At 51.1% G+C, this 24,158-nt stretch overlaps 1 protein-coding gene and 1 long non-coding RNA gene across 2 annotated transcripts in view; both read right to left on the bottom strand.

Moving 5' to 3' along the window:
* LOC144378495 (uncharacterized) overlaps positions 1–5,479 on the bottom strand; it is a 33,032-nt gene extending 27,553 nt beyond the window's left edge. Inside the window, exon 1 of the long non-coding RNA XR_013440217.1 lies at positions 146–5,479. This is a non-coding gene — a long non-coding RNA (uncharacterized LOC144378495). The remainder of the gene's footprint in view (positions 1–145) is intronic.
* The window catches only part of Nsg2 (neuronal vesicle trafficking associated 2), a 53,808-nt gene extending 31,413 nt beyond the window's left edge, over positions 1–22,395 (bottom strand). The window contains exons 1-3 of the mRNA XM_005334107.4: positions 22,210–22,395; positions 21,178–21,328; positions 6,133–6,216 (exon numbers count right to left, since the gene is read on the bottom strand). Coding sequence (XP_005334164.1) covers positions 6,133–6,216; positions 21,178–21,306 — 213 coding nt within the window. The 5' untranslated portion in view covers positions 21,307–21,328; positions 22,210–22,395. The remainder of the gene's footprint in view (positions 1–6,132; positions 6,217–21,177; positions 21,329–22,209) is intronic.
* Positions 22,396–24,158: the final 1,763 nt, after the last annotated feature.

Here is a 24,158-nt window from a genome sequence, read left to right as displayed (position 1 = left end):
GGAGACCCTCAGGAGGGAGGGGCTGGACTCAGCCCGCACTGAAGCCAGTTCTGTTTCCCCACACCTGATCCCTGTTAGTGTTGGAGGAAACGGGAGTGAACCTGAGACCCCTCGCCAACTGCCCAAACCCATCCCTTGGCCTTACCTTCCTGCAGAATGAGAAGGAACATCCTGCAGATGCCTGAGGAGCTGCTCGTCTGTGGCTGGGCTCTGCTCGCCCCCAGCTGCATGCAGCTGCCCTGCCCCAGCTCCACTCAAAGGCAGGCACCTGGGCTCAGAGCCTGGGGGGACATCCCTGCTCCACAGGCTCTGGGTGTGGCCTCAGGGACACACTCTGGCTGCTCTGTGGCTGCTGAACTCCACAAGGGGGGCAGTAACCCCCAGCCTGCAGCACTGAGGCCACTTGGCCGGATGGCACACAGAAAGTGCCAATCACAGCTGGGGCCCAGCACAGAGGCCCAAAGAGTGGATGGATCCGTGCCTGGATGAAACGACTTTTAAAACCAACACTCTATAGTGTTAGGCCTGACATGTCAACTGGGGAGGTTCTGCTTCATTTTTGTTTCGTTTCTTGTAGGTGATTGATTTCGATAAGAGCCCACCAATGCCAGTTTTGTTTGTTTTCAAAAGAATCAGGCCCCTCCCTTCCAGGGCTCCCCCACCTCACTCTTTCTGGGTGTGCATTTAACTGAGAGGAGAGGTGGGTTCCGGTCCCCTTGGATTGGTGATCCTGGGTCTGGCCTCCCCCACTGGCCTGGCTCTGGGCTGGTCTGTGGGCATCCCCACCCCCTGCGCCATCAACCTCCCATCTGAGCCCACCCAGGCCGCAGCCAAGGAGCCAGACTTCTAAGCCCTGAACCAGCTCGTGTGGTCAGGAAGGAATACTGCACCCATCCCAAAAGACTGGGCCCCCTGGAAACACCCACCACCACTCCATGCCGGGCCCTGTCCTGGGAACGGGGGACACAGAAGAAGACCAGGCATCTCCCTGGATCCGAGATGAAGGAGGCTGCTGATGTAGGGCAGCCAGGAGAGGAAAGCTGTAATGGAGGCACTCAGGTGACCCCACCAAGCCCGGGGGGGTGGGGCTGAACTAGGGGAAAAGGGCAGCCGAGGGGCCTCCGAGGAGGGGACAGCTGAGAAAATGGCCAGAGCATTCCTTGTCTGTCCCGCACTCTGGTGAGCTCCTTGAGAGCAGGGATATGGCCACCTTTGTGTACCAGCAGCAGACACCGAGCCACACCCAGGGCAAATGCCAACACAAACAAGGAAAAATGGCCTGATCAAGGGCAATAGCCGGTGGCACTGAGGCCTGGCAGAGAGCGGGAACGTGGAGCCAGGGAGGTGGGTCCCTATTTTGCTCTCTCACTTCCTGGCTGAGCAGGCTTGGGAAGTCCACTTCACATCCCTGAGCACCCAAAACAGGGATGATGTGAGTATCCAGTTCACAAGAGGATGATCAGGACGAAGAGTGGCGCAAAAGCATCTTTAACACATGATATGTGTAGAAAAATGGCCCACAAAAATACAGACTACACTTATAGTAGGCAAAGACATGGCCCCGGGGTCCCTGCTAAGAAGCAGAGGCCACCTGTAGACCCTGAACTGGCTACCACCTCCAAGAGTTCTCCAGGTTTTCCAAGTCATGTCACATGGGAAGGTCAGGGCAGGGAGCTCGGAGCCCAGCCACCAGACAAATCCAGCCAATTAGGCAGGAAGCTAAAAACCCATGAGAAAGAAAAGGGATGAAAACAGGAAGGAAATGATAAATGATCATTCATTAAGCCCTCAGAGTGCACCAGGACTGTTGGTTACCGCAAGACCGCGGCCTGCTGTTGAGGACAGTGAGTCAGGTCAGGGGGTGAAGGGCTTTCCCGTGGTCACGAAGTTAAAGAGGAAAAGGTCATCGCCTGAAATCCTCAGGTGAGCCCAGCCCCAGGTATTTCCAGAAAGTCAGCCATTGGCACAATGGCTTCTGAGGCAGCACGCAGCTCCCACTGGAAGACCAGCCCCGAACAAGCCCACCTGGAGCGCGGCAGACACAGCAGCACCCTCCACAGCCCAGCACCCTCCACAGCAGCAGCACCCTCCACGGACCAGCACTTCCCTAACTAGTAGCCTCCATAAATCCGGAACCTTCTAAAGCACCACCACCTTCCATACAATCACCTCCTCTGTGGCATCAACACTCTCCACAGCACCAGAGTTCTCCCCGCTGTGGGTCCCCTGCAGGGCCAGACCCCTCCACAGCACCCACCTGCTCCCCCGGGAGCAGCAGCCCTGGCGGAACCCACATCCTCCACGGCAGCAGCACATTCCCCACCACCAGTGTCTTCCTCAGGACCATGCTGCACAATAGCCCCCAGCACCTGCATCTGCACCTGCGCCTGTGCCCACAGGCAGAGTGACCAGGCCCCAGTGCCCACACGGCTCACACTTCCCGGTCCAGCGGCTTCCATAGCACCAGTACCCCACAGCCAAACCGGCCTTCGGAGAGCCAGCTCCAGGGTTTCAGGTGCCCTCCTTTTGGCTGAGGCTGGCCTGCTGAAGACCCTGCAGGCCTCTGGCCTTTCACAGGGACTCTAAGACCCTCCTTGGTTTTAGAAGTGACAAAAATCCCTGTCGATTCTTCTAGTTGATTTCCCACACTTCACCTCTCCTCATTCTGCTCTCTTCTTCCCCCACCTTCAGTATAACTGCTTATAAACTGCTCTCTCCAGGTCAATTTTGAAATTCAAAGTGACACACTGTCCCACCTCTGTGAAGGGACTGCAGTGGTAGGGGGTACACTCTGGTCCTTCCTAGGGTCCCCTGAACCCTGGCAATATATCCTAGAGAAGGATCCTGCACTGTTGGCCAGCACTGTGAAGCCCACCCACTTCCAGAGGCTTCTCCAGGTGAATCTCCATCCTTAGCCCAGACCATTAGTTGCACCCAAGGGCGGCCCACCCACCCCCAAACCTTCCCTGGACCTCCAGGCACTTTATTCTCAGTGTTACCTCTGTGAAAAGGACTACTTTTGTGGAAGGAGGTCCCCAGGCCCAGTCAGATGCAACAAATACAGGGAGTGCCCAGTGCTTTCTGCAACCAGAAGTCAGTTCTGTGAATCCTCCACCACAGCCCACCTGGGTCCTGGGGCCTGGGAGCGCTGACTCAGCTGAGACCCTCAGGCTCTTCTTAATCACCCCCAGCCTCCTCCCCACTCCTGTCTCCTCTCTCCAGCCACAAACATCTTCCACAAAGCCCAGAGGGAACTTTCTGGAAGAAAGTGGGGGGAGGGGACAGGCTAATTAATGCCGGAAGCTTCACATGAGCAAAGGAGAATCCGCTTCATTCCCCCGTTTCCTGTTCCAGGCTGCAGGGCCCTCCTCCACCTGTGCCTAGCCCTCCCTCCTCCACCTGCGCCTAGCAAAGGGCTGCCCTGGCGCAGAAACGGCCCCTCCTCTACACCTCCAAGGCTGACTGAGCTCAAGTGTGCGGGCACTTCCAGTCCTCGGCCCCTGACCAACTTGCTCCCCACGTCTCAGCTGACTCACTCCTGTTCTAACATGTCTATTGCAGTGGCGAGTCCAAGGGAAAGGCCAGGCACCAGCCCTGGACACTGCCCGGCCGCTGGGCATCCAGGTGAGCAGTCACCTCCACTCTTTGAGCCCTACCTCCCCTTTGGGAAGAGGAACTACAGTTGTCCCCCTTATCCAGGGGAGATGGACTCCCATTGGAGGCTAAGACCTCAGAGAGTACCGAAGCTGATACGAACTGTAATTTCCCCTATAACACACACCTATGGTATGGTGTGGTCCGTCAGTTCAACACGGGGATTAAAAACAGCAACATCCTGCGGATCTCAGCCCCGCACCATATGACCCTTTTCTTCCCGTACTAAACCAAGGACTTTCATCTTCTCACTTTATGGTGGGTTGGCTATCTGCTGGCTGCCTGCTAGCCTCGGGGCTCTTGCGCTTTGGGGCCACTCCTAACTAAAACAAGGGTCACTAAGCACAAGCACTGTGGTACCATGACAGCCCATCCGGACTGTGGCTGGCCCCAGCTGCCCACAGGCACCTGCAGGAACACGCACATACCTGCAGGAATGAGCATGGAGCTGGAGGGGTGCTGGGGCTTCTCCATGCTTGGGTGTGTGCACCAGGCCCGGGGCTCAGTTGACCTATCCTGGCCCCAGGGGCCATGAGAAATATGCCCGGATTTACAGGGGAATTTTTAAAAAAATCTTTACTTATTTTTTAATTTGTTCTTTTTAGTTATATATGACTACAGAGTCTATGTTGACGTATTTATAAAAACATGGAGTTTATCTTATACATGATGGTGAGATTCATTGTGTTGTGTTCATATATGTACAAAGGAGAGTTACGTCAGAGTCATTCCACTGTCTTTCCTATCCCTATCCCTCCTCCCTTCCCTTCATTCCCCCTCATCTAATCCCTTCCCCTACTTTTTTGTGTTAACATCCACACATCAAGGAGAACATTTAATGTTTGGGTTTTTTTTTTTTTTTGGATTGGCTTATTTCAATTAGCATGATAGTCTCCAGATCCATCCATTTACTGGCAAATGCCATAAAGTCATTTTTTTTTATGGCTGAATAACATTCCATTGTGTATACATACCACAATTTCTTTATCCATTCATCTGTTGATGGTGGTTGGTTCCATAGCTTAGCTATTGTGAATTGAGCTACTAACATTGATGTGGTTGCCACAGCCACTGGGCAGACACTGAGGCATAGTAAAAAGAGCATCCCCTGCTTTCAAAAAAGGGAGCTGGCATTTAGAGAGTCCCACCTTGCAGGAGCTGGGTGGCATTTCCACCCAGGGTCACACACCCAGCAGCTCTAACATAGATTTAGCACAGAGAAAGATAGTCAAAGGTGGGAGCAGACTGCTACGTTCATCTGCACCCTCTCTGCCCCCTCCCCCATTCATATAACTAACCAAGGGCTGCTTTCACTTTCAAAGCCCCCTCGGCCCTGCCTGTCCTGCAGTCCCAGTTGACACAAACAGCCCCTGTTACTGTGCACCATCTTCTGTACAAGTCATGTGCTCTACATTGCAGCCTGCAGCAGCCCCACTACTGTCTCCATGTGATAAGGAGTTTAATAATGTGATGTGGCCAATGTAAAGCGACACAGGGCTCCAGCCCCACCAAGCCGCTCCAACGTCCACACACAGAGCCTCTATTTCTGCCGCCTCCCAGCTGTCCTGTGGATGGGCCTGCATCTGTTGCTTCACTCACCATCCTTGTCTGAGCCACGAGTGCTTCCTGCTTGGACAACTGCAGTAGCCCAGCTGTCTCCCCACTTTCCTTTTTGCCCCTGTACCCCACTAACCACATACTAGACCACATGCTTTTCCTAAAACTCAAATCTGGTCAACCCTCGCCTTTCGGACCTTCTTCAGTGGCTTCCTATGGATGATCCCTCCTTGTGGCCTGCAAGGAGTTGCTGCGTTCTGCCCCCTTCCTGCCGCACCCCTCCCTGCCCCCGACCTCTCCAGAGCCCCACCCACTGTCCTTATGGTTCTGGGCCAGCCTCCCTCCAGCTGCAGGGCCTCGGCTTGAGCAGCCGCTCCCCCACACACTCCAATGGCTCAGCTCCCAAGTGACCCACTACAGGGCTTCCCTGCATCTCTGCAGGCTTTGCGGCCCGAGATGCGACTTCCCTGCATCTCTCGTGGCCCGAGATGCGACTCCCCACAGCCAGCAACAGGAGTTCACCAGCGACTTCGCGGGACCCTCCACCAAGAACTAGACAACCAACCCCTGGGTTTCTACCACCAAGAAACCCTTTTTCTTCGCATTTGTTGCAACCACAAACTTGATGAGTTTCCACTGTGTTTCCTGAGGACTCTGAAAGAGCAGGAAGAAGGGGGCAGGAACATGGCAGGAACAAAGAGGCACTTGCCAATTCTCAGGTGCATCAGAACCTTCTGGAATACAAGGCCCGAGGAGGCCCTTGCCCTTCCATTGTGCACCTTGCTGGAGCCGGTGTGGCTTGGAGAAGTCCTCAGAGGTGGCCTATCCCTTTCCCGTGGGGCAGTGGTACCTGCTCCACCACAGCATGCTGAGCAGGCTGCAGCCACCCCGCCCGTTACCCGGACACCCGGAGACACTGACCGTGAACTCGGCGATCTTCGGCACCCGGAACTTCCCTTTGTTCTTCTGTTCCGGCTGATACTCCGTCCTGGTCTTCACGATCACCTGCAATGAGAGCTGGCATTAGCACCCAGAGACCACGGGGCTTCCCTCCCCCTCCCCTTCCTAGTAACTAGGGTCTATTATCCATGCATAAGATGGAGAAATGGAGAACCTTCCCTCCCAAACAAACACACACAAGAGAACATTCCAATCACCCGTACTTCCCCATCACCACACAGGGGAGAGGTTTGGTGGTATCATTCCAGGTGTTTCTGTGTGGTGTGTGTGTGTGTGTGTGTGTGTGTGTGTGTGTGTGCCTAGATCAAATACATTTGCTACCTAGGAAAACACGTATCCTGCTTTTGTAAAATGAGTCATACTTCATGATCTATCTTATAATCTGCTTTTATCAGGCAACACTGTAGCTTTTTCCTAGTTTTCCAGTGTAGAAAAATGTACGATTTCTTTTCTGTCTTTCTTTCTTTCTTTCTTTCTTTTTTCAGTGCTGGGGAAGGAGCCCAGGACCAAGCACAGGCTAGGCAAGCTCTCAACCACTGAGCTACGCCCCCAGACCTTCAGCAAGCCTTTTAATATTTTACTACATATGTAGATCACAATTGGCCTTTGACCATCAAGGTTTTTCCAAAGTTCGGGTTGTGTAAACAAGTTCTGATGGACATCCTACCCCTGAACCTTGGCACACATTCTTAATTCCAATTTGATTTGGGGACTTGCCAAAAGAAAAAATATAGATGCGTGCTCAATCTATTGTATCTTCTTATTTTTCTGAAGTCTTGACTGTTTTTGCAGAGGTAGTTCATCTGTTACCAAGATATGCTGTCAACCTGACAAGACATTTATGGAACTCCATCCCACAGCGCAGGCCGTGGAAGGAAAGGGGACCTGACAGGTAATCAGTAACTGTTGCCAGGTGCTGCGGCACAGTGAGGGACACGGAAACAGAGCCTCAGGCTCTCACCTGAAAATATGCATAAGAATCATCACCCTAACCATATCCCCTTGTAATGAGATTCCTATGAGAGTTAAATGAAACGAAAAGGGTTGATATTTTAAACCATTTAGTTATATGCGAGAACTTCATGTACCTTGCCTAACTACCACCGCTGCTCCCATTCTCCTGATAAGGAAACTGAAGCTCAGAGATGCCAAGTCACTTGTCCTCAGCCCCACAGCTAAAAGAAATAATCTGCTAACCAAATTCACCCTTAATTCTCATTATAGCTTAAATAAGCAGATTTTCACTGAAAATCCCATCACACTCCCTGAACAGTCAGATGTATTGACTGGAGAAAGACTTCTTGTCTGAAAAATGTTCTCTAGGGTCCATGAGGTGTGCCATAAACTCGGCGCAGCTCCACAGGAGGGGTGGGGGACACTTCTGTGTCCTGGACGGCTATGTGGGGTGCTGCCTGTGTTGATCAGAGAGGTCCAGCCCACACAGAGCCCCTTCAGAGCTCTTGTCCAGAGGTAAATGTCACCTCTGGGCCCAACTCTCTTCACAGCCTCCTCCAAATAACAAAACCAGAACTTTGGCTTTTTTTTAAAAGGAACGTGGTGCAGGCACCGTCCGAGGAGGGCTTCTGGGGAAAGGAGGAACCGAATCCTGCCAATGACTCAAAAGGGCCTGGAAGAGGACCCAGCATGGGCAAGCACGCAGCCCAGCCACACCTCGACGTCACACCCGGAGGCCCCGGTGGGGCGAGGACCAAGCTAAGGAGCACTTGGACTTCTGACCTACGACCTTGAAAGGCCACACATGTGCATGCTGGCTGCAACAAAACTGGCAACACGTCACACAGCACTAGAAGACCACCAGCCTCCCGTGCCGCCAAGCGCAGCTCAGCCACCTCTTGGTGTCCCCTTCCCGTCCAACCCAGCCATCAGGCTGGCTCCAGCATCTCCATGGCCCACATCAGCCATTAAGGAGCCCTCCCACCACCCGGCTACACCAGCGTCCCTCCCAGAGCTTCCCAGAAAGCGCACAGCTGTTTCCATTCATCTGTGAGAGTTGAAGGACCCCCGTGTCCTGCCAAGGCGGGGAGTCGGAAGGCTGGACCAAGACCCTCGATGTTGGGATGGGATAATGGGTAAGAACCATAGGCAGGATCACCCTGATTGTCGTCGAAAGGATAACCACTCGGAGGGGCTTCTCTGGCACCCAGGTTCTTCTCCGATCCAAAGCTCCCTGCCACTCCTTCAGCAATTCCCTGCTGTCCTACTGTGCGGCAGCCAAGGGGTTTGTGGGAGTTTCGCCTCTCTGGGAATATCTCAAGGATGGGCCTCGTTGGGCTGAGTTATTGGGACAGCACTCCCTGAGCCAATCAGGGAGTGCTGTCCCAATAACCAGGCCGTTTCATTGGCTCAAACATTGGCATGTTGTCTGATTTGACCAATGAGATGGGCAGCATTGACTGGGGACCAAGTCAGATCTACATTCTGAATGTACTTTCCTTTGAATGGTGTAGGGAGGCCTGTTCTGCAACTGCTGTAGCCATCGTTGATACTTGTGAAATTTACCTCTGGACAAGAGCTCTAAAGGGACCAGAAGGAGGACAAAGGCAGTAAGGGAGGGAGGGCGGAGCTGAGGGAAACCCAGAGTGGACATGGGCCCTGGTACCATCTGCCTGCTGGACCACACCTTGCCTGAAGCCAGCCCCGTGCCAAGCTCTACAGTTATGGGAGCAAACACATACTCATTGGGATTTGATCCAATTTGGATTGGGTTTTTCTATTGCTTGAGACTAAAAGCTTTCTATCTGATACAAATGTGTTCCAAGAAAACCCAAGAAAATCAACTGAAAAGCTATTAGAATCCAGTAAGATCGCCAAATACTAAATAAGTATACCAAAATCAATAGGTTTCCGAGATGTCAGCAAAAAAGTCAGCTCAAAAAAACTACAACAGATCTACTGAACGATGTGCCCAGGAATATTTGGTGAAGCTTTGCTCATAAAAGCCCCAAACTGGGAACAACTCAAATGTCTGTTGGCAGGAGAATGGAGACGTTGACTTTATTCATAAAACAGGACACCACTCAACAATCCCACATGCACACGGGTAAGCCTCACGGACATTGGATTATACAGAAGAAATCAGACACAAAGGTACATATACACTGTGTCATTTCACTATTAGCGGCTTATAACTATGTATACTATGTATATAAGTGTGCACCTTAAATGGCATCACATGCCGTTCACCATTCGCCGTAGGGGCTGCAGGGTTAGGGCCATAATCCTCTCTTCTAATCCACATCTGGCGTTTCCCAAAACTTTTATGAAATGCTGCTTATGATCTGAGTGACTTTCTAAAGAAAACACTTCTTTTGACTTTAGCTATTGTCACTTCTGAAACCAAAGATCCCAAACACAGGCCCCGGGTCGGGTGTGGGGGGGGGTGCCTTAAGTCATGTGAGTCCTGGTCATTGCTCCTTTCTAGCTAAGCACACCAGCCCCAGGAGCAACCCAGCCCCTGTGCAGGGCTTCCCCTTTGTCCCTGCAGAAGTGTTAGCCCCATAGAGACCCAGCGCCATTCCCAAGGCCCACTTGCTGGGGCAGAATGGACAGTGCCTACCCTCATCCTCTCTGCGTTTCTGCAGGACAGATCATCTCCCGCTTACGTTGGTCTGAGACGGACCATCGATCACTCACTGAGGAGTGTGTGGAAGTGAAGCACACATTCAGTAGAGACCACACCTCAAATTTTGAATTTTGATCCTTTCCCAAGCCAACAATACTGGACGCTCTATGCTGGACCGTGGCAGCTAGCCAGAGCTCCCTTTCGGCCACCGGCGGGGGAGGGGAGATGGCCATACCCTGCAGCGTACTGTGCTGCTAAGCTTCGGTGTCGGGTAGGTCAAGTAGCTTATATGTCTGACTTATATTTTCAACTTACAATGGTTAAAGGGACACAGCCCCATCGTTAGTCAAGAAGTGTCTATAGTGGACAGGCCTGTTTCCCCTCTTCCATGAGACCTTCCCTTCCTTCAGGTCCACGGCACTCTTTCTCTGGGTTCCCCTCCTACCACGCTGACGAGGCCTCCTCAGGCCCTCCACCTGATCTCTCAACGTCTGGACTGATCAGGGCTCGGCCATGGCCACTCTCCTGTCCTACAAGCCTCCTCTGAGGTTCTCACCACTCCGGCTGTCACTGCCCTGTCCATCTTGCTGTCTGTGACTCAGCTGTATGTCAGCACTCAGATCCCACCCAGCACTCAGTTTTCCCTACTGGACATCTGCCCTGGGATCCATGCACCTAAAATTACCACGGCCACAGTCGAGCTCTCGGGCCCTGACCACGATCCCCAGCAGCCTTGCCTCAGAGGTTTCACGCCTACAGAAGGCTCAGCTCAGACCATGGCAGCAGGATCATCCCGTTGTCTAACCAAATGAAGGACAGAACTCTCTCATGATCTCTCCCTTGGAGTTCCCAGTTCTCATCAGAACTTCCTCCTGAGTCGCCCATGTGCCCGACCACCCTGCCTCCCTCAGCCCAGGGCCCCGCTCATCCCTCCGAGCACCTTGGCACGGGTCAGCTTCCTTGTCTCCACTCACGCCTCTCCAACCCCGGCTGAAGTTCTTTTCAGGCCAAGGGACTGCGATTTCACAAACCTTCAGAGACACCCAGGAGGCTGAGTAGGGCGGGTGCATCTCAGACACAGCTCTGATCCGCCAGGGACCCGGGCAGCAAGGGGAGGGAGTGACAGCTGAAGCCAGAGGCCCTGAACCCAGTGAAGAACCCTGAGGATTCATGGGGATGGGGGTACAGAAGGAAAAACCAGGGAATGGGTTCCAGGTGTGCATCCTGCAGAGACAGCTCAAGCACCATGGAGAGCCCCAAGATGGGGGCCAGGAACAGGGGGTACAGTCCTGTGATTTTCTGGAATCCACCAGCTGTCAGGGTTTGCAGGGACCTTGGTGCTTTGTCCCTATGGAGTGAGGCCAGGACACTTACCTTCTTTATATAAAGATACAGAAAAAAAAAAATTGCACCATAAAGTGGAAAACATGAGAAACGTTAACCCATCGTTACCCTTTGTACCTTGGAGGAATCAGCTTGCGTAAGCAAAGAGAGAGAGAGAAAAGAAAAAAAAAATTGCTAAGAAAGGCTCTATGCTGGGCCTTTATATTTCCCCTACAGTAAAAAATAAAAACAAAACAAAAAAATGGAACAAAACAGAGCCGTGAGCTCCTTGATTTATGACAGAAATGAGCGGAGGTGGGGTGGGGGTGGGGAGAGAAGAGGGAACATCCTCCTTGGTCGCTTTATTACTGGAATCCTGGTTTTAGGTATTTGGAAAACGAAACCCCAGGTTTCAACATCACTGTGTGGGGGCCAAGGAACAATCTGGTTTCTGTTCATATTTACCCTTTCACTCCCCATTGTCCTGTCGGCTGCTAATGGGAGGAGCGTGATTTAACGTCATTGGTGTTGTGTTAAAGGGGATGAATCATTCACCCCAGAAGGACCCTCATCTGGCTGCACCCACCCCCCTCTCTGGCAAGGCTAATGACACAGGGTGGCTCAGATGGCGCAAAGTACAGATCATAAAAATTTAAAATACTACTTCCCAGGAGTATCAATAATGAAGAGGTCCCCACGTGGAGAGGCCCTGGGATTGGCAGGGACGATAAATAAAAGTGTCCAAGTGCTGACAAGGGGCCAGATTGTGTTTTAAAGAGCTGGAGCTAGACTTGCACTGGCCAAAAATAGATCCACGCCATGGCCTCAGCTCCTCCCTGCTGCAGAGAGAGGTTCAGGGCAGGACAAAGCGCCACCGGCCGCTGAGCACCCACCAGGCGCCAGCCCCACGCCGGGCGGCCCACCCAAGAGGATTCACTTTATTCTCAAGACTTCCCGGAGCACGTCCTCTGATCCTGAGGTCTCTCATCGAACATCACGCTCTTCTTCCCATTGTCCTGGTGAGGTCAGTCACCTCCTCAGGACGGACCGACTGGTAACGGGTGCAGCGGGTGTGCAAGCGCAGGCTTCCCAGGCTCTTGGCTGTGAACCACGTACGTCCTTAGACACCAGGTGCCTGGCCAGGGGCCAAAGCGTCACAATCCTGTAGAGCAGTGAGCCCTCGCACTCACTCCCTGGGGAACGGTGGTCATCACACCCACTGTGCCAACGAGGAACCAGCATCTGAGAGCAGAGATGACCCTCACATGGCCACTAGGAGGCAGGGCTCAGACTTGAACCTGAGGTCAGCTCCAAGTGCCCGCTCACACCTGTGCGCTGACCTGCGGGGCCTGAGCATGACAGGGCCCCACTCACGCTGTTGAATGTGGGGAGCAATCGTCTTATCTCAGAAGAGAGAGGCGAGTTGCCCAGATGGTTTCCGTCCCCTCGGGCACTCCCCACGTCCTGCCCTGTCCCTCAGCACCGCTCTCTCTGTGGGTTGAGTCTTTCCCTGGCCCCTGGAGCTTGCTACTGAGCAGGAAACGCAGGCACAAGGTTGGCACACAAAGGACCTTGGCCTCAGCGAGGTCACATACCCCTACCCCCCAACTCACAGTCAGGGATACGGAGCCCAGAGACGGGAGGGGTGTGGCACAGGCCACGGGAGGGACTGAGTCAAAAACAGGCTGCTCACAGGAACCTGCAGCTCCCAGTCCAGCCTCTCCCTTGCTGGGCTTGGCTTTCTCAGAGGCCAAAGGAAAGCTTGGCCAGCGTGGCCGCAAATGGACCGTCTGCCCCAAGAAGTCTGTGGCTCAATTCTATGGCAATGAAAGTACAGGGCAAGATGAGGGACTCTCTGAGGGTCGTCTGTGGTCCAGAGGCCCAGGGCACTTCATAGCCCACTCCCTCTTGCTGCCTGGGGCTAGCACTATGCTCTCCAGGAAGAGAAGACTTCCTCTTAGGACTGAATTGATGATGATAATAACACTGATAATAACATCAACAATAGTAACAGCTTTGCTTTAAGCAGTTACTGTGATGAACATTTGGCAGGCATTGCTTTCGTTTTATCCCTTAAAACAATTCTTAGATGAAAATGTTATTCTCATGAGGAAAAGGAGACTCAGAGTGGTGAGTAACCTTGCCCAAGGTCACACAGCAAACAGTGGGTAGGGTTAGCATCTGAATTCAAACTATGCTGCTAGAACGCCTCCCTGTACCTACAGGGACACTGGTCCATTCCATGGTGGACAGAGTCAAAGTGAGCAAGCAACACCAAGCTCTCCCAGTCTGTTTCACCATCTGTAAAATGGGGACAGGGGTTGAAACAAAAATCTGATACAAGTTCATGGTTAAAAAAAAATTAAAACTATAAGATAGAATCTTCAAATGGACCCCACCCACCCCATCTCTGTTTCCCAAGCATTTAACAGCTTCTTGTTGAAACAGTTTTATGAACTATAAGAATATAACATATATACACATAAAGTCCTTCAGATTTGTCCATGTTATCACAAATGACAGGATCTCTTCCTTTTTATTGCTGAATAATATTCCATTGTGTGTTATCATTAGACAACACAAACGTGTTAAAAACATCCCACTGTACCTCGTGAATATTTGCAATTATCATGTCAATCACAAATAAACTTCTTAGAAAACAATAAAACATACACACACTGTGCATGTTCCACAGGGGATCCCTCCACGGCACTCTCTGAAGTTCTGCCTTTGTCCCACATGAGCATGAGGACTGTACCTCCCTCCCACAACCGCTGCCTAGTCTTCCACGTCCAGCACCGGAGTCCCCTGGAACAGCCCTCCCACGGAAGAGCCCGAGTTCTTCCCAGTTAAAATACAGATGATTTTTAAACCTCTGCATACATACATATGGTTTTGCATACGTAAGAACAGATGCCCTTGGAATGAACTCCCACCACAGGAAGCTTATCAGTCCAATGGTCTAAAGAGTTTGAATTCTATAAACAATGCCAAAACACTTTCTGAAAAATATCGCATCGAGTTATATAACCAACAAGAGTGGACTGAAGTCGGATGTGTCCCCAGCGTTATCAATGCTGGATATTATTTTTTAAATGTTCTGTAAAATAAATTCTCTTGCCAATCTGATACGTAAACAATCTGTTTATATTTTTTTAATTGTGATTTTATTTTTTTTAATATTTGTTTTTTTAGTTGTAGTTGGACAGTAATATCCTTTTATTTTTATTTATTTCTATGTGGTGCTGAGGATCGAACCCAGGGCCTCGATGTGCTAGGCGAGCGCTCTGTCGCTGAGCCACAACCCCAGCCACACATAAAATTGAGATTTTAAATTCTAGAAAAAGTTTGACATGATTATTGGTCATTTTTATCTACTTGCAGGAGCCGCCTTGCCAGGGCCTTGGCCCCAGCATGTGTGCTGAGAGTCTCTGAAGATGGGGGGCCCTGGGGACTGGACCTGCAGAGAGGTGCCCTTCTGAGGCTCCCTGGGGAAAGGCTGACATTTCTCTGATCCTGTGTCTCAGGGAGAGAAAGAAGCAAGGGAAGGGCGGAGAAGGCACAGAGGCTTCAGGGAGGAGAGTGGCCATCCCCTCTGCCCAGTATCCTTCAAACCCCCCCGAAGAGCCGCAGACCACACAGCTCCAGACACTGTCCCCTGAGACCTTGTCATTCCCAGCATGCTTCACTTTTACAGTCTCCTAACAAAATTCCCTTCAGTGGACATGATCTGGTGTCCAGTGAAAGAAAAGAAATCCATCAGTGAGCTCTCTCTGGGCCAGGCCCTGAGCCAGGGCTAGGAGACAGCGGTCATGTCTATTTCCTGACAGGAACCCTGCTGCTTAGATACCATGATCAATTTGCAATTGAAAACTACGCAAAGCCCAGAGAGAGTGAGCAATTTACCTAAAGCCACATAGTAAGTGGATGGCTTAGCTGAGATCTAAACTCACTTTGTAGAACTAGAAAGTGCACTCGATCCACCACACAAAATGTGAGCATGAGAGACACCAAAAACTGGCCTCTGAAAGTCTGCATTCCTCACAAGCTGGTGAGCTGACCTTTTCCGGGATGCCTGCCCGGGGCCCTGCAGCTGGCCTGCCTCTCCATGGTTCCCTGGGCTTTGCCACCAGGGGCTGTCCTGACGGCTTTGCTCTCTGCAGACCTGCCGTCCACTCCTGGACACTGCCCAGCACGCCTGTGTGCAGATCCTGGCTGCACCATCTTCTCATGTGTATCCTAGGACACCAGGCCAACTCTGCGAGACTACTTCTGCATCTGTAAAGTGGGGACAATGGGAGCAACCTCACAGAGAGGTGTAGGGCTCTCTGAGCTGGTGGAGGGACACAGAGAAACCACAGGCCCCAGGTGCATGTTCTGGAATTGGGTGTCTACCAGTTCACGTCCCAGTTTTTCAAGATCTTGCTCCCATGATTCAGAGAAAGCCCCTCAACTGCTGAGCTTTGAGTCTGTGTCCCCGCTGGTCAAGGGTAGAAACTGAGCCCGGGTTAAGCCAGATGGGGAAGGGGTCTTTTTCAGGCAGCATTTCCCAAGGGCCACCATGTGTCAGTGGGCTACTGAGATGACACAAAGCCAGTGTCCTCAAGTCTGGGGGCAAACGGAGCAGAGAGATCAAATCCTCCCCACAGCCAACCTGGTACCAAGTCTCAATAAGTGCATCACCTCCCCTCTCCCGGGGCCCTGTCCCCCATGGTGAGCTCAGCAGTGACCTCCTAGCTGGCTTGTGCCATCTGCTCTTTTCTCTTCCCCCACCACCCACTGTGTGACCGCTGCAGGAAATAAGTCACCTGTTTGGGGTAACTGTCTGGCACTGTGTGGAGAACAATTGGAAGGAAAGAGGAAGAAGCCTGAGGATCAGGCAGGAGACAGACCCTGTCCTGCATTCCCCTGTGCCCGAGGCAGCCAGCATCACCTTCCTAAGACAGAACCCTGGGCCGCCGCCCTCCTGCCCTGAACTTCCAAAACCATGCGCCAGGCCCCACGGAGCCAGAGCCCCCTCACCCCTCTGCTGAGCATCCCCCTCAGTGTCTCAGCCAGCCCAGCTCCCCAGTGTGTCCCCCATCCTCCTCGGTGACTGCTGCTCGCTGGTCCCCCTACCCCGACTCCCCGTGCAGGGTCTCAGCCGGGATTCCACAAGGAACCGCAGAGCTCCCAGCCACCCTCCTACACAATCAGCCCTCTCAGCTTTACTCCCTCTTCCAGGAAGCACCTTATCCTTTATGGCCCTTCTACAGTCTGCATCTGCACTTCCATTTGTGCGATGGCTTGTTTAGAGTCCCTCTCTCCCTCCAGACTCGGAGCTCCCTGACGCTTTCGTGGCTGCACACATGTGGCCTAGCACAGCGCTTGGTGCGAAGAAAGCACACAACAAGGTTTTCTGACTGCGTGACTGGGTGGGTGGGTGGACAGCTGGATGGCTAGAGGAGCAAGTGACTGACGGGTGGAGGTGGAGGGGACAGGTGGCTGGATGGCTATAAGAGCGCTACATGGAGCCATGGCCGTACTCATGGGTGGTCAGAGCCGGGCACCAGGAGAGCTTCTGTCTTACGGGTAGAGTAAGGGTGAGAGGCGCATTCCACCCAGAAGGAGGGGCGTGCTCCAGGAGGAGGAGGCACAGAACAGGGACACTCCGGACAACTCCAGGAAAGGGTTTATCAGCCCTCGGGATGGTTGGCATTTGGGGCAGGATAATTCTGTGGGGCACAGGGCGAGCCACCATGTGCTCTGCAGGATATTAAGCAGCATTCCTGGGCCTCTACTCAGTGCTGCCAGGAGAATCACCCCTCCAGTTCTGACAACCGCACCTGTCCCCCCTGGAGACAAAGCGACGCTGTTGAGAAGCGCTGTGCGAGAGGCCGTGGCACGCTGAGTTCTAGGTGTGGAGCAGGAACAGAGGGAAGGAGCGCTGGCAGAGAGGTGGTGGCGGGCTGGTAAGGTAAGGGCTTGAGGGCGACATCATGTGGTAAAGAGGGACTGCAAGGGGTTCCAAGGGAGATCAACTGGCCACAGCTCTGGGGAGGCCCAGGGCAGTGCAGAGAGAAGGGGCAGGGACCACCCACGAGGCAGAGGACAGTGGTGGGCACTGGACAAGAAAGAACCCTGGAGGTGGGGGTGTCGTCTCTGGGGAACCACCCAGGCCCCACCTGTGGACCCAGGAGCCTTCCTGGGAGGGAGCTCAGGAGGAGCAGTGGCCATGGACATGCTTCTCAGCATCACAAAGGAGACTGCTGGAGTGCCTGGTGTGCTGGGTTTCCCCGGGCTCTCCCACTCTGACAGTCGCTGCACCGACCTGGGCCTGGTGTCCCCACCAGCAGAATGGGTGCCTGAAGCTACTCCACACAGCCGCTGAGGAGATGAACTGAAAGCCAGACAGCAGAGGCCAGCTCGGCCCAGACAAGCCCATTGCTATGGTCTGGATATGGTCAAGGGTATCCCAAAAGACGCATGTGATGGAAACTGAGAACTCAGCACAGCCAGGTGGCCAGTGGCAAGGTCTCTAAGAGGTGGGCCCTGGTGAAAGGCCAGGTCAGGAGGTGCTGCCAGCAGAAGGGATGAAGGTAGTTCTCCTGGGCCCCAGTTAACTCCTGAGAGAGTTGTGAGTACATCTGGTTCCTGGATCTCTCCTGCTTTCTCTCTGTGATGTTCCCTCACACATGTGACCACCATGATGCCATCCAACAAGTTGTGACACAGTCACAGCTGGCACCATGCTGTTTGAACTTCCAACCCCAAAACAGTGAGCTAGTAAGCTAAATAAGCCTCTTTTCTTTATGAAGTTCCAAGCCTCAGGTATTGTGTTATAGTAAGAGAAAACAGGCTAAAGACCTCATTCTCTCTGTTGAGCCTCCCAATTTTATTTCCTCCTGATGTTCACACTCCATGCTACTCGAGATTATTTAGTGAATGAATCCAAAGATAATTTTGAGTTTTATACACCAAGCTCATTCCATATTTTACATTTTCCAAAGAGAAAAACCTTGATTTAACACTGGACTCAATAACTTCAATGTTGAATCCCCCAAAACATTTCAGCTTCAAATAGTTACCATATGACTGGGATCTAATCAAAGGGTTAAAACCACACTGGGGCTTACGTCACCTCCTCCACATCCCTGGGAGGTGAGTCTTAACATTACCTCCCTGTCTCACACTCAGAGAGGCTGAGGCTGTGTAGTTTGGGAAATCCACTCCAGTCCTTAGTCAAGGTAGGCTGGCGAAAGGTGGAGAAAAGATGTGATCCCACTTGAGATTCAGACACGGGTAACCACAATACTACCCTAAGCATTTAGAGAGCTTTGGCTTCTTCATGGGAATTCACTTTTAATACATTTTTCCTAATGTCAGGGGGAAGGCATGTTTGCTCTTGTAAATATCATAAACTCTAAATATTAGCACACAAAACTGTTAATAGAGTTCCCCACTCAGAGAAGACAGAGACCTGTGGGAGGAAAACCAAGTCACTCTCTGGTGAATGACTGAATTTGAGACAGGGACAAAATCTATGGAATCCCAGGCCAGCTTGTTCCTCATTCCTGTGGAAGTGGAAGGTTCTGGAACAACATTTTCCAGATTCTACATCCAAGATGCCTTTACCAGCTCTTTGCTTTGGGAAGTTACATTACTGCTCTGTGTTTCCGTTTTTAAAATGTGAATCAAAGGGCTGGGACTGTCGCTTGGTGATCTAGTACTTGCTTGCATGTACAAAGCCTTGGATTCAGCCCCAGTACAAAAAAAAAAAAAAATCAAAGTTGCAACTCCAATATTCTATTAAGCTATTGAGAAAATGGAAGAAAAATGTGTGTGTGTGTGTGTGTGTGTATGTGTGTGTGTTACAGATGACTGAAGACAGCCTCTAACATTTAAAAAGTACTTGATGACTGTAACTATTTTTCTTTTATAGTTAGTTTTGTGCCGGATGCTTTATGAGTGAGACCACATCTAACTTCATTCTGACCATGGTGAGGTAGGCAGGATCCTGCTCACTTGAGGAACCTGAGGTCCACCCAGCAAAAACATTGTCATAAACATCAGAGGGAGCCTGTGGTATGGCCCTGCAGGGATGTGCCCCTGTGGGGATTTGCAGGCAAACTGGGACCCACTGCATGTCTCAGGATTCATGGCTTCCTTTTACAAACACGCATGTCCATCGTGGGGATAAGGTGCTTATTTATTGGCCATCCTTTGGGACAACTTTCTGATATGTCTGGACTAAATACTCAGTGCTTATCAGGACTGTCTCCTCCTTCACTGAGGAAAGAAAGTACCAGGATGGGAAGAGTAAGGGGGAAAGAGACCACAGTGAGCTCTGAATGACCTGCAGGCTTGTGCAAGGTTAAGAAAAGTGACCCCATCACAATCCCTTCTCTCTGCACAACTGCCAGGAAACGCAGGTCTGCAGGCTGTAGCTGTGAGCCTCACAGAACCCCAGGAAAACACTCCCCTCCTCCTTCCCCAGGTCCACTTATATCTGGCTTCCAATTCCAGCACTTCCATGGCTCCTTCTGTGAACTTGGATAACTCACCAAACGTTCCTATAAATGAGAGTGCATGATTCCTGATTCCCAGGGCCGCTGCACATCTAAAACAGCGACTCTCAACCTTAGCTGCACATAGAAGTGTCTTAGGGAGATTTCACTAACATGGACACTGAGTCTCACCCCAGAGATTCTGATAAAATTGTTCTAGGGTGTGGTCTAGATATTAGGGGGTTTAAAATATCTGATGATTCTGATATGTTTAAAAAAAACTGAGAAGATCTGATGTGCATGTAGCAAGGACTAAATTAATCCCGTCTCTTCACATTTTGAGTGCTAACTTCTTGTTCAAAATTTATTTTTAAAGGCTTTATCAGTTTCTGAGAATGGCCCAAGAAATCCTCATGTCTGCCCCCCACCCCACTCCAGCACCATCTCCTACTGACAACCTCTGCACTTTCAAAACAAATGACTCAACCCCAGCCAATCAGCAGGCTCTTTATCTAGCTTTGGCTCCTCCTCTCTGGATTGGATGGAGCCAAGTGGTAAGACGCACAGTGCCCTCCTGGAGATGCCAATGAGAAAAATCAAACAGATGGAATGATCCATTGTTCACTCTTCATCCTTTGCCTCCAAATCTCTCATATGATGGCCCAAAACTCACATTATAAACCCCAAGCACTCTCAGGTGGGCAGTGAATGACTGTTTCTCCCATCTGTGCCCATAGGATGACAACCCCTCGCCTTTGTATGAATGCCCACCTCCATTCTTCATGGGCCACTCCCATGTCAGGAGATGTGCCATCAGCCATCACTCACCCCAGCCACGCCTCTCTCGGAGACATTCTGCTCCAGGCATGCTGTCCCCAAGGCTCCCCACACTTTGCACATGTGTGCTGCTGGCCTCAAATGCCTCTCCCTCCATAGTCTTCCTGGAAGGTTCTTACTCACCTTTAAAGTCCCAATCCAAATGTCCTCTGTAGCTTATCTAACTTGTCCCCCAGTCCTATCCCCAAGCCCTCCCCAGCCTCTTCCCACTTCAACAGAATTTAGCTTGTTCCACCCATGCACTCTCAGAGCCTTTGTGATGTTCAGGTACAGCATTCACCATGACACATTACTTTCATTTGTCATACTGAATAAGTGTTCTGTAATTTTTTTCTTTTTATAACCAACTCCTAGATAGGGAACAGGGCCTTAGCAGGTGCAAACTGAATGCTTGTTGGACTGAATCCAATTCTCTGTCTTCAAATGTACACCAGTTAATTCTTGAAACACCTCCCAAAATAATCAAGGCAGGTTTTTCCTCTGTCACTATCTAGAAGCTTATTTGTATTCATCGGCTGTGACAAAACTTTAACAAGGAAAGCCTGATTTGCTTGCCCAAGCATATAGACACAAACCAAAAAATGAAGAAACACTTACCATAAATCTGAAATAATACAAGAGATGTCTGGTCTCTGGAGAAAATAGCTATGTTTTACAAGAAAGGGGGCATCCATGGCTGATGGGGGAAAGAAAGGGATTGGGATGGGATTGCGTGCCATTTTATTTCCTGGGATAGGGGTGCTAGGGGGATGATGAAGGGAAGAGCACCTCGTTTACCTTCTCCGGCGCAGGCAGCTGTAAGTGATTGACCTCCAAGGGGGTGATGAGGGGGACGGTCTGGAAGCCATCCTCCACCGAAGGTGGCTTGGTGCCCTTCTCCCCAGGGTTACTGTTCAGCTTCACCATCCTCACGCCTTTCTTCCCAGACCTAAGGCAAGCAGTGGGTTCTGGTTACAGCAGGAGGTGAGGCAGGGAGAGAGGGCTGGCGACAGAGAAAACTGCGCTGTCCTCAACAGCTCCACTTGGGCGGCTTTCAATCTAGTGATCAGTCATTGATCTTCCGCTAGATTTCCTGACATGATCCCCATTGTCCAGTAAAACTTCTTTAATCATCAGAACATGCCACCTGCCCACAGGGCTCAATAGCCCTCAAATTGGGGGAAACAAGGAAAATCCCAGACCTACATAAAAAAATACAAGCTTAAAAAATACCCAAACACTACAGCTGAAATATCCATATAACCCCAGAGAAAAGCTTATTCTTAGTGCAGAACGAAATCCCATTATTCTGGGTCCCCCTGCAGTATGATAAATTTCAGCTCGCCACCCTGGTTGCTATTTCATTACATAGCTTTCCTTCAGCAAACCCCCCCCCCAAAAAAAGACAATGCATTCACTCAATGTCTCCAGGTGTACCCTTCACATCACACGTAGACTGCACATGACGTTCAATTTCATAAAACAAAAAGAGGCTGGCTTGAGCTGATCCTGTTATTCAGCCATGGATGCCTCCATTTCCTCAATAGCGGAGGGCCATTTTTTTTTTTTTTGGTTCCATGGAAAGTTAGCGGCCCCCATATTGCAAGATTGCCAACTAAATAAACAACCCGCATTTATTCCTCTCCAGCTCCCTTGGAAGTCAAACAGTGCTTGTACCCCACCCTCAAAAGCCAAGCACAACTGAATTCCTCTTGTCAATCCTGCTGATGGAATGTTACCCCACAAAACGAGGCTGCTGTGGGGAGGACCGGGTGGTAGGATTTAGAGGGTATTGGGGAGTGGTTTCAACAAAAACAAATGCCTACTTACTGTGCTGCACTCTTGGGGTCAGAGCAGATTCAAGCCAATTTGAGGAGGAGGACAAACAGGAGTCCTCCCGCCCCAGCTCGAGCCGTGGTGCTGAAGGACAGCGCCTTGCGTGCGTCTGGATCCGAGCTTCTGCGAGCGAGCGAGGCGCCAGCGAGCGGGGAAGATCTGGCAGCTGCCTGCCTGCTCCAATCGCGCCCCCTCCCACCGGGACGGCTCCCGCACCATCTGTCATCTGGCACCACCTGCTGTTTCTCATGCATGGCCACAACCACTGCATGGGACAACGGTTTCAAAAAGTGGGAGGGACTCTGGCCACATCAAAAACAATACACATTTTAAAAATCAATCGACATTACATAAAAAGCAATCCTTGAGCCTTTGGGAAACTGGAAAAGCAGGCACATTTTTAAGAAGGAATCACCTCCTCAGACCTTCCTGAATAATACAGAGAAGCAGAAGAACTCCAGCCCTGCACACTGGTCTGACCCACGGTCAAAACAGAAATGAAAGATTATTTGCTGTGTTTTTCCCACATGGTGGGCAATTTTCTGGTCCCTTTCGGGCTGTCTCTGTCATTTGCAGAGCATGGTTTGTAACAGTGCCTACTCTGGGGTTGGGGTGAGGTGCGAGTGGGACACACAGAGAAAACATCTGGTACAGAGCAGGGTAGTGACGTTGCTGCAAACACTGAAGCCGCTGCTCCACAACCACACCGTGATCATACAGGGCAACGAAGGCCACAGAGCTCAACAGCCCAGAACTGGGACTTGAGCCCCACTCCATCGCCACCAAAGTCTATATCCAGCACGTGGCTTACAGCATCCAGGTTAGTGTGTGGAATCAGAAAGGGCAAAGAGCAGTGTCACCTCCACCAAATTCTGAATATACCAATCTTGGACCTTCTGCATTCACTCTCTGGGCCTTTGCTCCCTTATCTGTGAATGAGGACAATAACTCCCCTCGAAGAATGGTTGTGAGCATGAGAAGAGAGTATGCCCGAGGAAACCCCTTTGGACGTGGGAACCAGATCCTGAGTGGCTGAACCACACCAACCTTAGGGACTGCACGCATCCCCTCTTCGAATCCTCCAAGGCCAAGACCATTGTCGCTGGTTTCTCCCAGCTGTGGTTCCAGCCACTGTTGGTTGTTCGTCCCCAGCTGAAGTGCTCTTTAGGATGCATTTTACAGGGTCCATCTGTCTTGGCATTTGTCAGTTTCCTCCTTTGCTCTCAAGAGCCCTCCTTTGCGTGGTAATTCGTTTGGTCACCCTAGCCAGTACTTGCATGTAAGCATGCACTATTCTAACTAAAAGCCCAGAAGAAAATAAATATATTATCTGCATGTTCAGTAATGAAATAAATGTGTGTGTGTGTGTATGTGTGTGTGTGTGTGTGTGTGTGTGAGAGAGAGAGAGAGAGAGAGAGAGAGAGAGAGAGAGAGAGAGAGAGAGACTGCTGAGACAACTCACTTTAAACATAATAATGTACATACATTAAAATTGAAAGGATGAGCTTTGGGCTTTCAGCTCAAAGGAGCCAAGGCCAACTATCTTCCATCATCCTATATCCAACATATCCATATCATCCAGATTCAACAAGATGAAAGTCATGTAACCAAAGTACACTGGGAGGAAACATGGGTACAAGATCCACCTGGACCCCAAGACCAGTCCCCTAGTTCTTTCTTCCAAAAAGAGATTGGTGGTGAATTCACCAAGTAAACAACTGGTCCAGAGGCCTGAGTTCTACAGCAAAACTGACCAGTCACAACACCCAGGCCCCCCCTGCAGGAATGCATTCCACCTCTTCTCTGGTCATTAAGGCCCTCAAGGGAGAAAGAAGCAGAGAAACAGCAAAGTGGAAATCACTTTGGATGTGACCATCAGCACTGCCTAACAGATGAGCACTGACATTTAGCTGGAGAACTCTGGGAACCCTTTGGGAAATGAG

The sequence above is a fragment of the Ictidomys tridecemlineatus genome, chromosome 1 (assembly GCF_052094955.1).
Source record: "Ictidomys tridecemlineatus isolate mIctTri1 chromosome 1, mIctTri1.hap1, whole genome shotgun sequence".
In the NCBI taxonomy this organism is placed as follows: domain Eukaryota; kingdom Metazoa; phylum Chordata; class Mammalia; order Rodentia; family Sciuridae; genus Ictidomys; species Ictidomys tridecemlineatus.
This window is presented reverse-complemented; position numbering and strand designations above follow the sequence as displayed.